The following is a 14200-nucleotide window of genomic DNA, read 5'->3' as shown; positions in this document are numbered from 1 at the left end:
CGCCAATGCTTTCAAAGCCCCGGCTGTGTTTTGCCAACCTAATTTGCTCCTGACATAATCTTTCAAGTTCTGTAACCCAAGCCGGGAAGGGGGGGTCAGCAGCCTCCCTGTTCTCCAGGTCACAGGTCTAAGATCCCTTACCTGGCACCTCCACCCGGGGTAGTTGAGACGAACTACAAACAGGCTACGGTGTAAATAAAAGTTACAAAGGGTGATGCCAGAACCAGGCTCTCTCATCTCCTTGCACAACCGGCCTTTTTAAATTAGGGGTTTGGACGACCAAGGGCAGTTTCTCCCAATTAAGTCTCAACCACCGAAACTGCAGAGGCCGGCCTCGCGAAGCCGGCGGTGCGGCGGAGGGCGGGCAGAGGCCGAGCCCCGCAGAGCGCCCCCCAGCCCATACGCAGGGTCTGAAGAAGAAGGCGACCCCCGTCCTCGGCATCTTTCTCGCTGCATCAAGAGCTGACTCCAGCACGCGCAGCCCAGACGTGGGACAGGCGTCCCCGTCTGGCCAGGGCGCTGCCCACGACCCCTCGGGCAGGCCGGGCTCCCAAGTCCCGGTGCTGCGCCCCACCCACCAGGCCCGGGTTCCTGCCCTCCCCGCAGGACCCCTCAGCCCGTGGCGTTCCTCCATCGCCCGACCCTCCCCTCCCCGCCCCCACTGCTGGCACCGCCCCCGCTCCCCCTACCCCGGCCCTACCGGGCCGGCGCGCCCTACCTGGCGGCGACTGTCGCTCGCCCTCAGCCATCTTCCTATCTCCAGGAGCGCGTCCTGACGCCTGCAGGCCCCTTCACCTTTCACTCCAACAACCACCCCTCTTTTCCCCGCGCTCAGAGCTTTCTAGAAGGAAATGAGCACTGGCCGGCTATAACCGAAAACCAAGAATTAAAGTCACCCCAGCGAAGACAGCCGCCATGTCTGTGCGGGGCACGCAGGGAGCATGCCCAGCAACGGCCCACTCGCGGCGGCAGCGCTCACTGGGAGGCTGCGGCCATGTTGGTGAGGGGCGCCCGAGCGCATGCGCCCCAACGGTCCCCTCGGCACCTGAGCTAACAACTGCCCGCCGGGCACGGGCGGGGGACCGGCCGGCGCGGCGGGCCGGGGCCTTTGCGGCAACCATGCTTTTGCGGGGTGGTTCCCACCTGTCATCTTTGTGCGTGCCTTTGACCCTGTCCCGAGAGACAGTAGGAGACATTCCCCTGTCAACGTGGCTGTGTGTTACTACCACTCTGCGAGTAGTGCTCCAGAACCCCAAACGGACTGAGGAGTGCACGCCAGTGCCTCCAAACCCGTGGACGGCACTTGGAGGTGGGAGAGAACCAGCCGGACGGCGGCCCGCGCGCCTGGCGCCTGGCCCCTGTTCCCAGGTCCCATCAACTCTCGGCGGCCACCGACCGCCAACTGCGCCCCCGCCCCGCGCCGTGACTCCGCCCCGCGCTCGCGACTAGCTCCTTGGGGCTCGCAACTGGCTCGTGACCGCGCCCAGAGTCCTCCTCCCCGGGCCACCAGCGCGCCACCCGCCCGGCCCGGTGGGTGGGCGCGGGGCCGCTTGTACCCATTGGCGGCGGTGACTCGGCGACCTTGGCTAGGTGGCTCTAGCGGGGATCCACCAACGGTGGCGACAGCGGCGCGGACTTTGCCCAGCACGGAGTGCGGAACGGACCGCCTGTCCGCAGGCAGATCGAAGAGATGTTGGCATTCGCGGTCAGGACCGTGGTAGGTGCGGCCGGGAACCCGACCTGGCGGTCCCTAAACCAGGCGGGCGAGCCGGCGGGCCGCGGACTGCAAGCGGGGCCAGACACAGAGCTGCGCCCGAACGGATAAACAGGCTAAGAGGCTGTGAGGCTACACGTCCTGGAGGCCTCTGTACAGCCTGGACTGAAGCTGCTGGGGTGGGGTTGGCAGGTGGGCTTCCCCGGTTTGGCAGAGGAACAGACTGGGGTTCAAGGTCAGAGGCTGGTTCGAACCTGTAGCGCTAAATTTCAAGGACCGGGAATAGTGGCACCCCGACTCAGGCAGCACCCGACCCTTAGACTCGGAGTCAGGGAGCAGGCTGACATGGAGTGTCTCTCTCAGTTAGTCTCTGACTCACACACCCGGAAAGCACACTCAGCCTGAGCGGTTTTTGCCCCAGCCAGAGCCACTTCCCCAACCCCATCCAGTTGGTCAGCCTCCTTGAACTTATCAAATGGTCCCTGGGGAATTAAGTGTAGCCAGAGAAAATCACATGGAGGCATCAAGTTGGGCTGTCCAGAAAGGCCTGAGAACTGGCAGGAGGTGACAGGTGGCAGTCCCAGGGCTTCCCACTCCACCAGGCCCTCCCCCAACCTGTCCATAACACACACACACACACACACACACACACACACACGCCCCTGCAGTCCTCCCCAGAGGGCAGCCTGGAGCAAGAGGTGCTGGTACCCTGATTTGGATTCCTTTACTCTCTACTCCTTTTCTTTGTTTGTATCTCCCTCTGTCTGTGCCAAGAAGAATTTCAAACAGACGTATCAGGCACAGAGAACAGGGGGCTCCTGCCCTTGGGCTTGTAGTGGACAGGCTCTTCCCAGTCTTCTCAAGTCCTAAGGCTCCACCTCACTCTTGTTGCTGCCACCTGAGGTGCGTCTCCATCCCACAAACAGTCTCTAAGTCATCTTCCAGGACCTGCTGGGTAGCCTGGCCTGATCGCTTCACTGCTGGGGAAACTGAGGCAAGGATCGACTTGACCAGAATCTCCTAGATGTGATGACTCAAATCTAGCCCAATCTCAAAGCCAGCATTGCTTGTTTTTTTTTTTAATGCCAAAGTTCTTCCTTCTTGGCTCCCAACTGAATGAGCCACAACTCAAGAGGACCAGGCCTCTGTGGAAGGGTGGCCTAGAAGAGTTCCCAAGAGCTCTGGAGGGAAACGGAGGATGGACAGGGCTCTTGGTGGTCACTGTCCATTTATGTTCTCTCCCAGTGTCTGCCCCTTGTACCATCCCCACTTTTCAAGACTGATCGCAGGGTTGTGGTGAGCTTGGCAGTTCGGCAGTCTCTGCCCTCCAGCCAAGTTTTTCTCCATTAAACAGACCTGTGCAGATTCTAACAGGTGGATTTTTTTAGTGTCTCTTGGCCTCCCTCCCTGGCTGTGGGCCCATCTGGAGAAGAGAGGAGAACGTTTTCCAGGCTTCCTCCTACTCCAGGGCCCACATACTCCAGCCCTCTCACCTGCTCCCCATTCCCCCACTTCTGGAAGCCAGGGCAGGTGGAGCAGCTTCTCCTGCCCCAGCCACCACCTCAGATGCCACTATGGCCACCATAGCCATCACCACTGCCCCCTCTGCCTCCCCCCTGAATCTTGGCTCTTGTCTTCTCTTTCCAGCCGAGGCAAGTGGCTGCCTCTTGCTAGGTTCTACTCGCGCACTTGATAGCACAGTTAGGCTTAGAGATCCAGCCCAAGGCAGACAGACAGGGCTCAGAACCTCAGTCTTGCCATGGAGGACGGGCAGCAGGAGGAGAAGGTATGGAATGGGGCCTCTGCCACTTGCCTGCCTATTGCTGCCAGTAGCCTCGAACTCTCTTTTGTCTCTCCTTCTGGCCGCCTTCAGAGTCTCCCTGCCCCCTCTCACCCTCCTTGCCAGGCCACTCAGCTCTTTCCTGCCTCAGCGCTGCCCCCGTGCCACCCCTATTGCCATCCTGCGGGCAGGAAAAAGTCCTATGGCTTCATCCTCACCCAAAGGTGTTGTAATCATCTGGCTCGCTCTCATTTTCTCTTCTTCCCTCCTGTTTCTCAGCCTGGCAAGGGTGGGAGAAAAGGAGGTGGGGACCTCTGGGAGGGGGCAGTTACCTCACTGCTGGCTGGTTCATAGGCCCAGGGGGAGAAAGGTGGGGCCCTGTGCATTGAGATAGGTGAGAGGTCCCTCTCCACTTGGGAACCCCCACCAGGTGCCCTTCATCCTGACTTGGTTCACCCGAGAGCTCTGCCAAGATCTGTGGCCACACCCGTCCCTCCCCCAGCCCTACCTGCATCATCGGGCCCCGGAGAGGAGGAGACACCTATAGCTTGAGGGCTGGGAAGCCAGGCTTGGCACCACCCCAGAGGCCATCTCTGACCCCAGAGAGGGACATTTAAGGGCCCAGGACTGCAGCTTGGGATTGCCAGGGCCTCCCAGAGCCAGTGAAAGAATGAACAGAATGTTCTACCTGCAGGTGAAGCCCTTGGGCTTCCTCAAGCCTTCTTCCTTGACGAAGGCTGCCAGCCGCTTCAAGGCACACCAGGATGCCCTGCCTCGGCTGCCAGTGCCCCCGCTCCAGCAGTCCCTGGACCACTACCTGAAGGCACTGCAGCCCATCGTGAGCGAAGAAGAGTGGACCCACACCAAGCAGCTGGTGGAAGAGTTTCGGGCTGCAGGGGGTGTAGGAGAGCGCCTGCAGAAGGGGCTGGAGCGCAGGGCCACAAAGACGGAGAACTGGGTGAGCTAGAACTGGGGGTACACCGACCCCCCAGTTCCCATGGAGGGGGAGGGGAACAGGGGCCCTCCCGGAGGCTGTGGGTCATTGTGAGTGTCCCGCAGTGTGGTCTGTCCCTGCTGCAAACAGAATCTTCCAACACCCGCTGCTCTGGTGCATTCATTCATGTGGTTTTGTGAGTGCTACTCTGGACCTGGCATTCGGCAGTGCTGGGAGAACGAGAAAGACACAGCTGACACTCAGTAGGGCAGGGAGAGAAGTGATTAAACAGGACACAGTGAGGGGTTGAGGCCATTTCAGGCAGTGAAGTTCCACAGAAGTAAAAAAGAGCAATGAGAAAGAGGAGTGGAGAGTCACAGCGTCTTTATGCTGAAGGGTCAGGGAAGGCAGGCAGGAGGTAGCTTTGAATCTGCAACTGACACGGGGGGACAACACCAGGAGGCAACAGCCTGGTGAGTTCGGGAACAGACAGGTGGGAGTGGAGTGCAGGGGGGCGGTGCAAGGAGAAGGAACTTGGGCTTGAGTTCAGCAGGCAGGGGCCACAGGCTGGCTTCAGGCAGGGCATTGAGGTTCAGTGACGAGTCGCTCCGGCTCTGTGTGTCAGCCTGCCACACCAGTGCGTTCATTCACCTGGTGCAAGGTATCTACACTGATGCTCCGTGTACGTTTCTGTTTGTGTTTCGTAACTCAACATGAAGTTTACAGTGACCCCTCTGGCCCCTGCAGGGGATGCAAGAGCGGAGGCAGGAGGTGGTCGGGAAAGCTGGTACTTTTGCCTCGAGGGAAACGCTGGCAGGGAGCGGGGAAGTCATTCAGTCCAGAAAACGTTTGGGGGCCAGTGGTACCTGCTGATGGGGGTACTGAGAGGGGGACAGTCCTGACCTAAAGCCACTGTGCAGGGGACTTACAGAGAAGAGGATGGCCTAGGGAGAAGCAGGTTAAGAGGGAACCAAAGCCAGGTCTGGCCTCGTGAGGTAGGAGGTGCTCCAAGGGGGCAGCTGGAAGGTTGGGGCAGGCACAGAGGAGCGGGAGCCATCAGCAGGTGGGTGGCTGCGCTGAGCATGGGCGGCTCAGGGCCTTGGACTCCGGAATCAGGAGCGGGGTCTGGCAGCTTTCTGACTGTTTAGCCTGCAGCCCCTTCGCCCAGGCTGTAGGTCAGCAGACAGCGAGGCACCCACGGGCATGATGTTCAATGTGGGCAAACCACCACCCCACGCCCCTTGCCAAGGGCCCAAGGTTAATGGCCTGTGCCCCAGGCCAGCAGTCTCCCAGGGGGATTGGTGTGGTGAGGAGGCACAGCCCACCCCTCTTTGAGGGCGATGAGGAAGCGCAGCAGGGGCCCGGGTCTCTGGGATTAAAGGACCTACAGAAAGAGGCGTACTGGGCATGTGCTCGGAAGGGGTGCAGGGCAGGCAGTGCTGCAGCCAGGCACATAAGGCTCCAGGGTGACAGTCACCTAGGAGCCTCTTAACATGTCCACGGTAGGTCCCCAGAGAGACAACACTCACCTAGTGGGTCTAGCCCACATCTTGTCACCAGCATGATGACTTATCCTCAGCAAGCTTCCCCTAGATCACCTTGACCTTGAGGCCCCAGTGAGTGTCCACTCCCCAGTCTGACACCAGCAAACCAGGCCACGGGGGACCAGGGTCCCCCAGTTCTGCACGGAGCCCTGGGTCCTGCCTTCCTGGAGAAGGCTCAGCTGGAACAAGCAAACACTCCCTCATAGGAGTTTCTTTTTCTATCTCTTCCTCTACTTTTCCTTTCTATCAGGCAGACCTTTTTATTTCTAAAAGTAATACACAGCACCGACCAAAATCTGTAAGGCGGAGAAACGCAATTCCCGTTTCTGCCCGTTCTCGCCCCGGGTTCCCTGCCAGTGCTGGCCGTGGCATCTGATGCTGCCAATGCCGGCCGGTTCCCTGCTGACTGGCCCCAGCTCTGGGAAGATGGTGGGGCATTGTGGGCGGGTTTAGAGGGAGGGGGTGCTGGGTCTGAGCATTTGCTTTCAGAATCTGTGCTCTGCAGAGGGGGCAGAGGGTCCCCTGGCCCTGTGGGGGGGACCACCAGATCCCCACCCACCCCCTGACAGGCTCTAGCTCTTTCCCCAGCTGTCCGAATGGTGGCTCAAGACGGCCTACCTCCAGTACCGCCAGCCCCTGGTCATCCACTCCAGCCCTGGCCTCATGCTGCCCAGGCAGGACTTTGTGGATCTGCAAGGACAGCTCCGGTGAGTGGCTGAGGCTGGGCGGGCCCCTAGGGTCCACTTCCTCCAGTCGGACTGGAGGTTGGAGGGGCCCAGCCCTGCTCATTATCTTTCATCCCCCCAAATATGAAGCAGGGAGCATCATCCCTATTTTACAGATGGGGAAACTGAGGCTCAGAGCAGTGAGGAGGCCTGCCCAAGATCACCTTTCAGTATTGGCTGAGCTGGGGCAGGGAGCACGTCTTCCTGGCTCCAAAGCTTCATACCTGTTCACCAGCACACTGCGGACTGGGCCCTGCCTCCACCTAGACCCAAGCTTGCCCCCCACGCCAGTCCTGGCACTTCACCCATCCTTCCCTTTCTTCTCTGGTCCCAGGGGTGACCTTTATACACAGTCCCCTTTTCCACTTTCAGCCATGTCACTTGCCCTGGCCTCTGTTCCAGTCCTACCAGGGATAAAAATACCAGAGACAGGGATCTCCTGCCCAAGCACCAGCCACCCACGGTCACCACCTGCTGCTCTTAAAGGCACCAGGGTGCCCTGAGGAAGGTGTTGGGGGTTCAGACCCAGGAACTCCAGCTCGTGGCCCCCATGTTGGGGCCCAGGGACAGCCCGGGTGTCGGACCTAGTTGGTATAGCCCAGACAGTCAAGGGAGGAAGGCCAGGTTGAGAGATGGCCTGGGGGAGACAGAGGCCCAGAAATGGCTAGGGACCTAGTGTAGGGGACACCTCAAGCTACTGCCCTCCCATTCACAAGGCCCTCCCCTGGTGTTCTGGGTCCCTCTGTGACTGATGCCAGAGAGAAGGGCACCATCCTTCCAGACTCCAGACCACGGTGCAGGGGTGGGGGCCCTCTGTGGGTGGGGTCAACCGCACTGACCCATAATCCAGCAGGGCCGAGCTGCCACGCCTTCACACCGAACTCGTGCTGGGCACCCGGCCAGCAGCTTCTCCCTGAGCCCTCCGAGTCTCCCTGTGGGGGTTTTGAGAAAGCAGGCTCAGAAGGGCGAGCTGCCAGCAGTGTGTGTGAGGAGTGAAGCAGTGGGTCACCCCCTCACCCTGCACGTGTCCCTGGCCCAGTGCCCATCCTCAGGGTGCCCACACAGCTTCTGATCTCTCATTGGTCCCTCCAGGTTTGCTGCCAAAGTCATCGAGGGCGTGTTGGATTTCAAGGCCATGGTTGACAAGTGAGCATTTGGCTGCCTCTACCCTGCCTGTCTAATTAACACAGCCTCTCCAGCCTGGCCTAGCCCAACCCCAAGCCCTGGGTGCTGGGCTGGCCCAGAGCTTGGGTACTTTCACTTCCTGTTGGCCCGGCCTATGTTGGGGTTGGGGAGGTAGAGCCTGGGGACTGGGACGCCTCCGTCCTCTGCTCCCGCTGCTGGGACTTCCTTCTAGTGACTCCATCCCAAGGGGCCTCTGGAATTGGCGTCCCAGCCAAAGAGAGTGAGTGGCCGCTTCATCTCCCCTCCCTGCCCCCCCCCGCTCCCCCCCCCCCGGCAAACTGAAGCCCAGAGAGGGGAAGAGAGTTTCCAGGGTGACTCACAGCAGGCCTCCTGACTGTCACCCCGCTCTGTCAGGGCCCTGCTCAGGTGGGGGGAAGCTAGGGGGAAGCAGGGACACAAGGGGCGACAGACACTGTTTGTGTGAGACCTGACTCGGCCGGGCCTGGCCCGCAGCCATGCCCAGCAGCTCCCTCTTCCCTTCTCCCCTCACACCTACCCAGCGGCCCCTCACTGTCCCCTGCCCCACAGTGAGACCCTGCCCGTGGAGTACCTGGGGGGGAAGCCGCTGTGCATGAACCAGTACTATCAGATCCTGTCATCCTGCCGGGTGCCGGGCCCCAAGCAGGACTCGGTCCTCAACTTCAGCAGGACCAAGAAGCCACCCATGCACATCACCGTGGTGCACAACTACCAGGTGGGGCCCCGCACACGCGGGGAAGAGTGGGCACAGCCAGAAGTCCGCCTCCCTGACACATGCACCCGTGTGTCCCCAGGAACTGGTGTGCCCTAGCGTCTCTGCCGGGTGACTGGCTTGGCCCTGGCCTCAGGGAGACCAAGAGGGGCTATGGGCCTGCCCAGCCTGGGGAAAGCAATGCAGGGACACCCTCTCCTGTCTCTCACCCCTGGCCTGACCCTGTCGCCTTGCTGTGACATCTGGGCTGCCAGGGCCAGGAGGAGGCTGGGGTGGGACGAGACTGTGGCCAGACTGAGGTTCTCACCACCACCCGCCTGCCCCGGGCAGTTCTTTGAGTTGGATGTGTACCACAGCGATGGGACCCCCCTCACCTCGGACCAGCTCTTCGTGCAGCTGGAGAAGATCTGGAACTCGTCGCTGCAAACCAACAAAGAGCCCATAGGCATCCTCACCTCCAACCACCGCAATTCCTGGGCCAAGGCATACAACACCCTCATCAAAGGTGCCTCCAGAGGGTGGGGAGGGCAGGGGAGGCCCCCAGCCCGGCCTCTACCCACACCAGGCCCCAGGTTCCCTCTGAACCCTCCAATTTGGAGCAGGTTTGGAAAACCTGGTTGAGTGGAATTTGTTTCCCTCCGTTAAGTAGCAAGTGGGGTGAGAGTCTGAATCTTCTGGCCTCGGAGCCCACCATGGCCCCCGGGTCAGCCAGGGGCACTGTTCCCAAGCCAGACTCCTGCATGGGGCCCCTGACTGCCACCCCAGCTCTCCATGAGACCCTGGGCTTCCACGCCCTCATTTCTCAAGTGGGCCAAGAAGGCCAGGTGTTGGGGGTGCCTCACGGGGTGCTGTGGGGCTGCAGGGCCCTGTTGAGTGTAAAGCCCTAAAGTCCGTCCCACCACTCGGTGAATGTTCTGGAGGCCTCCCAGGGCACCACAGGCCTGATATCCCATTTTGGGCCCCTCCCTGCCGTGTCACCCACAGACAAGGTGAACCGGGACTCGGTGCGCTCCATCCAGAAGAGCATCTTCACCGTGTGCCTGGACAGAGTCATGCCACGGGTCTCGGAAGACAAGCACCGCAGCCAGGTGGCTGGGCAGATGCTGCACGGGGGCGGCAGCGAGCTCAACAGCGGCAACCGCTGGTTCGACAAGACGCTGCAGGTGGGGGCCTGGCCGGGGCTTGGGCTGCACCCCCGTACACACCCACACTTGGCCCCTGCAGCCTCAGGACTTCCTGTCCTTGCATCACCTCTGGTACCCCAGCTTGTAAAGCAGGTGGAAGCCAGCAGGCCGACGCGCTGTAATTACCAGGCAGTCAGCCTGTCTATCCTAGGGCCCAGAAACCGTGGTCACCCCCAACGCAGCCCTTCAGCACATCAGAGGGAGCCCGGGGCGTGGAAAGTAGAGGTTGCGGGGGACTGCCCGGTAGGAGAGCTGCAGGGACGCGGTGAGGAATGCCAGCACGGGGCGTGCTTGGCGTGGCCCACACAGGCCCAAGGCCCCGGTGAGGGGTTGTTGACAACTGTAATAAAGGAGCTAAGCCCTGAGGGGGCTTGAGAGAGGCCTTTCCTGTGGGAGCCACTCTTGGGAGCCGGGGCTGACCCTTCCCCACGCCCCTCCACAGTTCATCGTGGCAGAAGATGGCTCCTTCGGGCTCATTTATGAGCACGCAGCCGCTGAGGGCCCCCCCATTGTCTCCCTCGTGGACCATGTCATTGAGTACACGTGAGTGTGGCCCCCACCCTCCACCCACTTCCCCACTTCTTGGAGACGGGATAGCCTAGCCTGTGAGGGAATGGCGTTTTCACTATGCCTGGGCCTGAAGGGGGCATGGGTTTTTGAGCCAGACAAACCAGGGTTTGAATTCTGTCTCTACCACTTCCCAGCCACATGACCTTGGACAAGTCCCATCCCCACACGAGGCCTCCTCCGTTTGGCTTTTTGAAAGCCGGAGGTAGTTTCAGAAGAATAAACCCAAGAGTCCCCCTGGGCTGGCCCCCTCCAGCTTCGGGGACCCAGCCTCCGCGCCTTCATCCCAGGGATGGACCCAGGCTCCCCCGGCACTGATGTGAGCCTGAGCCCGCATATCTGTTTAGGAAGAAGCCTGAGCTCGTGCGGTCTCCCATGGTGCCCCTGCCCATGCCCAGGAAGCTGCGGTTCAACATCACCCCTGAAGTCAAGAGTGACATCGAGAAGGCCAAGCAGAACCTTAGCATGTGAGTGCCCGACACTGGCGGGGAACCCGGCCCTAGAGTCCAGCCAGCTTCTGTGCCAGGTCTGCCCTCGTGCTCAGCTGGTTCTGAGACCGCCCTCCCTGGAGGTGGCAGGCCCGCCAGGCACCTGCTCCTCACCCGCCACCTCCCCGCCCCCCAGCATGATCCAGGACCTGGACATGATTGCGACAGTATTCCACCACTTTGGGAAAGACTTCCCCAAGTCAGAGAAGCTGAGCCCCGACGCCTTCATCCAGATGGCGCTGCAGCTAGCCTACTACAGGTGTGCACTGCCCTGCCCTGCCCAGTCCTGGGGGGGGGGGGTGAGACCTGGAGGATGCACAGAGGTGGGGATGGCCTGCCAGGCCTGTGCTCAGCCCCATGCCCCGCCCCCCCCCAGGATATATGGGCAGGCCTGTGCCACATACGAAAGCGCCTCACTGCGCATGTTTCACCTGGGCCGTACTGACACCATCCGCTCAGCCTCCATGGACTCGCTGGCCTTTGTCAAAGCCATGGATGACGCCAACGTGACGGTGAGGGTTCGGGGTGAGAGTGGGTGAGCTGGGCTTGAGCCATCGCCCGTCCTGTTCACTCCGTCAGTACACACTGACAGAGTGCCTACTGTATTCCAGCCCTGTGGTGGGCAAAGGAATATAATAGAAGATGCAGCCAGGAATTTAGTTCTGAGCTTCCTGGCAGGCCAAGAGAAAAGGGGACTATTCATTCACTCATTCGTTCATTCACTCAGCACCAGTAAGCGTCTGCCCTAGAGTGATGGTAGTCCCACTTCCTCCTCTCAGAACGTAGCGCTGGGTGGGGGTGGGCGCTGAGGCAGACGGCAAGGGTAGAGAAGACACAGCGCTTCAGCCCCTCTTCCCTCACCCCCATCGGCAGGAGCACCAGAAGGTAGACCTGCTGAAGAGTGCCGTGCAGGCCCACCGAGCCTACACTGACCGGGTGAGCGAGGCCTTTCTGTCCCTGTGTGCTTGGCCCTTGGCATCTCTGTCCATCTGCCTGCCCATCGCTACAGCAAATAGCTGCTCACCCTTAGCTTGAACAACCCCTCCCCCGAGCCTTGGGGTACCTGGAGCAAGGCTAAGCACCCCCATGTTGGAGAAACTGAGGCCAAGCCCAGTGACTGCTGTGGCCCCAGGTCTCAGGGGAGCCTTTGGTCTCTTGCCAGGCTCCCCCCAGTGCCCTGGAGCCCCTGGAGCACCGAGGATGCGCGGCAGGCAGGCAGCCGGGTTCCTGCCACCTGACAGCTCGGGTGCCAGTCAGTGGTGTGGAGATCTGGGTCCCCATCCTGGCTCTGGCTCTGAGAGCCTATGGGCTGCGCTCCCCCCGTGTTACATGCAGATAGCTATTTAGATCCCCCACCGGGGGCGTTCAGTGACTGTCACCATTTTACAAATGAAGACACTGAGGTTCCAAGATGTAAGTGACCTGCCAAGGTCCCACAGCCTGGGTGGGGCTAGGCCACCCAGCTCTTAAATCCTACGCTGTCCTGCCTCTTTGGGCAGGCCCTAGGCCTCAGTTTCCCTATCTGTGACATGAGGGCTCTCCTGCCTGGCTGCTCTGGTCTCATTGGTCTGAGGGGCCCGCGAGGGAAGATGTGTTGCCGCCACATGCTTCTGAGGAGGGTGGCGGCAGCACCCTGCGGTCCCTCGGCCCCTGCCCCTGCCCCTGACCGTGCTCTCTCCTGTAGGCCATCCGCGGGGAAGCCTTCGACCGGCACCTGCTGGGCCTGAAGCTGCAGGCCATTGAGGACCTGGTGAGCATGCCCGACATCTTCATGGACACCTCCTACGCCATTGCCATGCACTTCAACCTTTCCACCAGCCAGGTGGGCCACCGCCCCAGAGCCAGCTGGGGGCCCCCGCCCTCTGGGCCCCTGTCCCGTCCCGGGTGCCCTGGGGTAGCACGGAGCAGAACCCTGGAGCTGGAGTGGGACAGAGGCTGCGCTGGATAGAGCCAAGGCCTACACCACTGTCAGACCTCGGTGGCGGTGTGGCCCATACAAGCCACTACAGGCCACTGCCAAGCGGCTGAGTTCTGGCAGAGGAGACGGGTCGGGGGCTTCCCCACAGCTCAGGGGAGTCGGGGGCCCCCAGGGGAGAATCGGCTTCACGTACTCCCGGTCAGACACGAAGGGACACCTGGTCCGTGCCAGCCTGTGCTGGGTACTGGGACACAGCAGGGACAGCAGCGTCCCTGCTCCGGGGTCTCGGTGCAGGCTGAAAGCACAGGGGCTGAGCTAGTAACGCCCCCCGGAAGTGCTAGGGGGCATCAGAGCCCCAAGGAGGGAGCAGTTAAAGCCCCCAGGAATGTCAGTGAGGCTCTGTGGAAGAGTGACACCAGAACTGTGCCCTGGAGGGCTGGAGAGTCACCTGTCTGATAGAGAGGAGGGGACAGCATCCCAGGCAGAACACAGCAGGGCAGAGATGTGGGAAGGCGGGCTGGTGCCACCCAGGGGCTGGAGGAAACCCATGGGGTAGGGGCGACAGCCTGAGTCTGCCTTTCCCAGGTCCCCTCCAAGACAGATAGCGCCATGTTCTTTGGGCCTGTGGTCCCAGACGGCTACGGCGTTTGCTACAACCCCTTGGAGTCCCACATCAACTACTCAGTGTCGGCCTACAACAGCTGTGCCGAGACCAACGCCGCTCGCCTGGTGCACTACCTGGAGAAGGCGCTCCTGGACATGCGTGCTCTGCTGCAGGGCCACCCCAGGTCCAAGCTCTGAGCCTCCCGTGCTTGGGCCTGCCAGTGCCACAGCCGGGTCACCCACCAGGGCTCCACTCTTTGTTCCCTGTCCCCCTGGGCCCTGCAGATCTGGCTGAGCCAGGGCCAGCACCACACGCTCAGTGGGGCCCGCAAGCCCAAGCCAAGTGCCTTCCATGGGCCATCCCCAGCACCTGCTGGGGCCTCGTCCTGGGCTGTGTTCAGAGACTGAGTAGGACGTAGGCCCAGGTGCCCCATGTGTCCCCCACAGAGGCCTTCCTCTGGGGAAAGGAAGCAGCTGAGTCCACCCCCGACCAGGGTGGGGGATGGGGAGTCATTTTCTCCGCAGTTCACCTCTGGCCAGTCCCCACCATCTGCACAGCCTGGTCAGATCCGTACACTGACCCTCAAATTCCTGAGGACCTAAAGACAGGACTGTCTCGAGTGGGAGGACTCCGGGCAACCCTAAGGCTGAGAGGCCAGGGTGTGAGGTGTCCTGGGGACCGCCCGTCAGCCACCCTGCACCAAGAGGCCATCTCCCACAGGACTGCCACGCTCCTTTGAAGAATGTGGCTCGAGAACCCTGCCTTGTTTGCTCCCACTCGGTTGGATTCCTGAACCACGTTCCTGGTTGTATTGTAGTAACACTCGAGTAACACGCCTATTAATAAAGGGAAAATTTGTTGGTAAA

General features: G+C 61.1%; 2 protein-coding genes across 4 annotated transcripts in view; one reads left to right on the top strand and one right to left on the bottom strand.

Moving 5' to 3' along the window:
- PTPA (protein phosphatase 2 phosphatase activator) overlaps positions 1–2421 on the bottom strand; it is a 27258-nt gene extending 24837 nt beyond the window's left edge. The window contains exon 1 of one of the 2 annotated variants that reach the window (XM_037036421.1): positions 2229–2421. In XM_037036421.1, coding sequence (XP_036892316.1) covers positions 2229–2337 — 109 coding nt within the window. In that variant the 5' untranslated portion in view covers positions 2338–2421. Of the gene's footprint in view, positions 1–718; positions 1014–2228 lie in introns of those variants that run through there. The other variant, XM_037036422.1, reaches the window with a different exon arrangement.
- CRAT (carnitine O-acetyltransferase) lies at positions 1093–14200 on the top strand. 2 transcript variants are annotated; one of them, XM_037036419.1, is made up of 15 exons: positions 1093–1717; positions 3362–3500; positions 4189–4452; positions 6561–6679; positions 7790–7843; positions 8411–8576; positions 8904–9078; positions 9558–9736; positions 10200–10300; positions 10672–10791; positions 10949–11071; positions 11189–11324; positions 11686–11748; positions 12497–12634; positions 13316–14200. In XM_037036419.1, exons 2-15 carry the CDS (start codon positions 3474–3476, stop codon positions 13529–13531), a joined length of 1881 nt encoding a protein of 626 aa, XP_036892314.1. In that variant the 5' UTR covers positions 1093–1717; positions 3362–3473; the 3' UTR covers positions 13532–14200. The 2 variants fall into 2 exon arrangements, with proteins under 2 accessions (XP_036892314.1, XP_036892313.1); XM_037036418.1 differs by lacking the exon at positions 3362–3500.

Source organism: Sturnira hondurensis, unplaced genomic scaffold (genome assembly GCF_014824575.4).
Source record: "Sturnira hondurensis isolate 20B ecotype Veracruz unplaced genomic scaffold, ASM1482457v3 Scaffold0022908, whole genome shotgun sequence".
In the NCBI taxonomy this organism is placed as follows: Eukaryota; Metazoa; Chordata; class Mammalia; order Chiroptera; family Phyllostomidae; genus Sturnira; species Sturnira hondurensis.
This window is presented reverse-complemented; position numbering and strand designations above follow the sequence as displayed.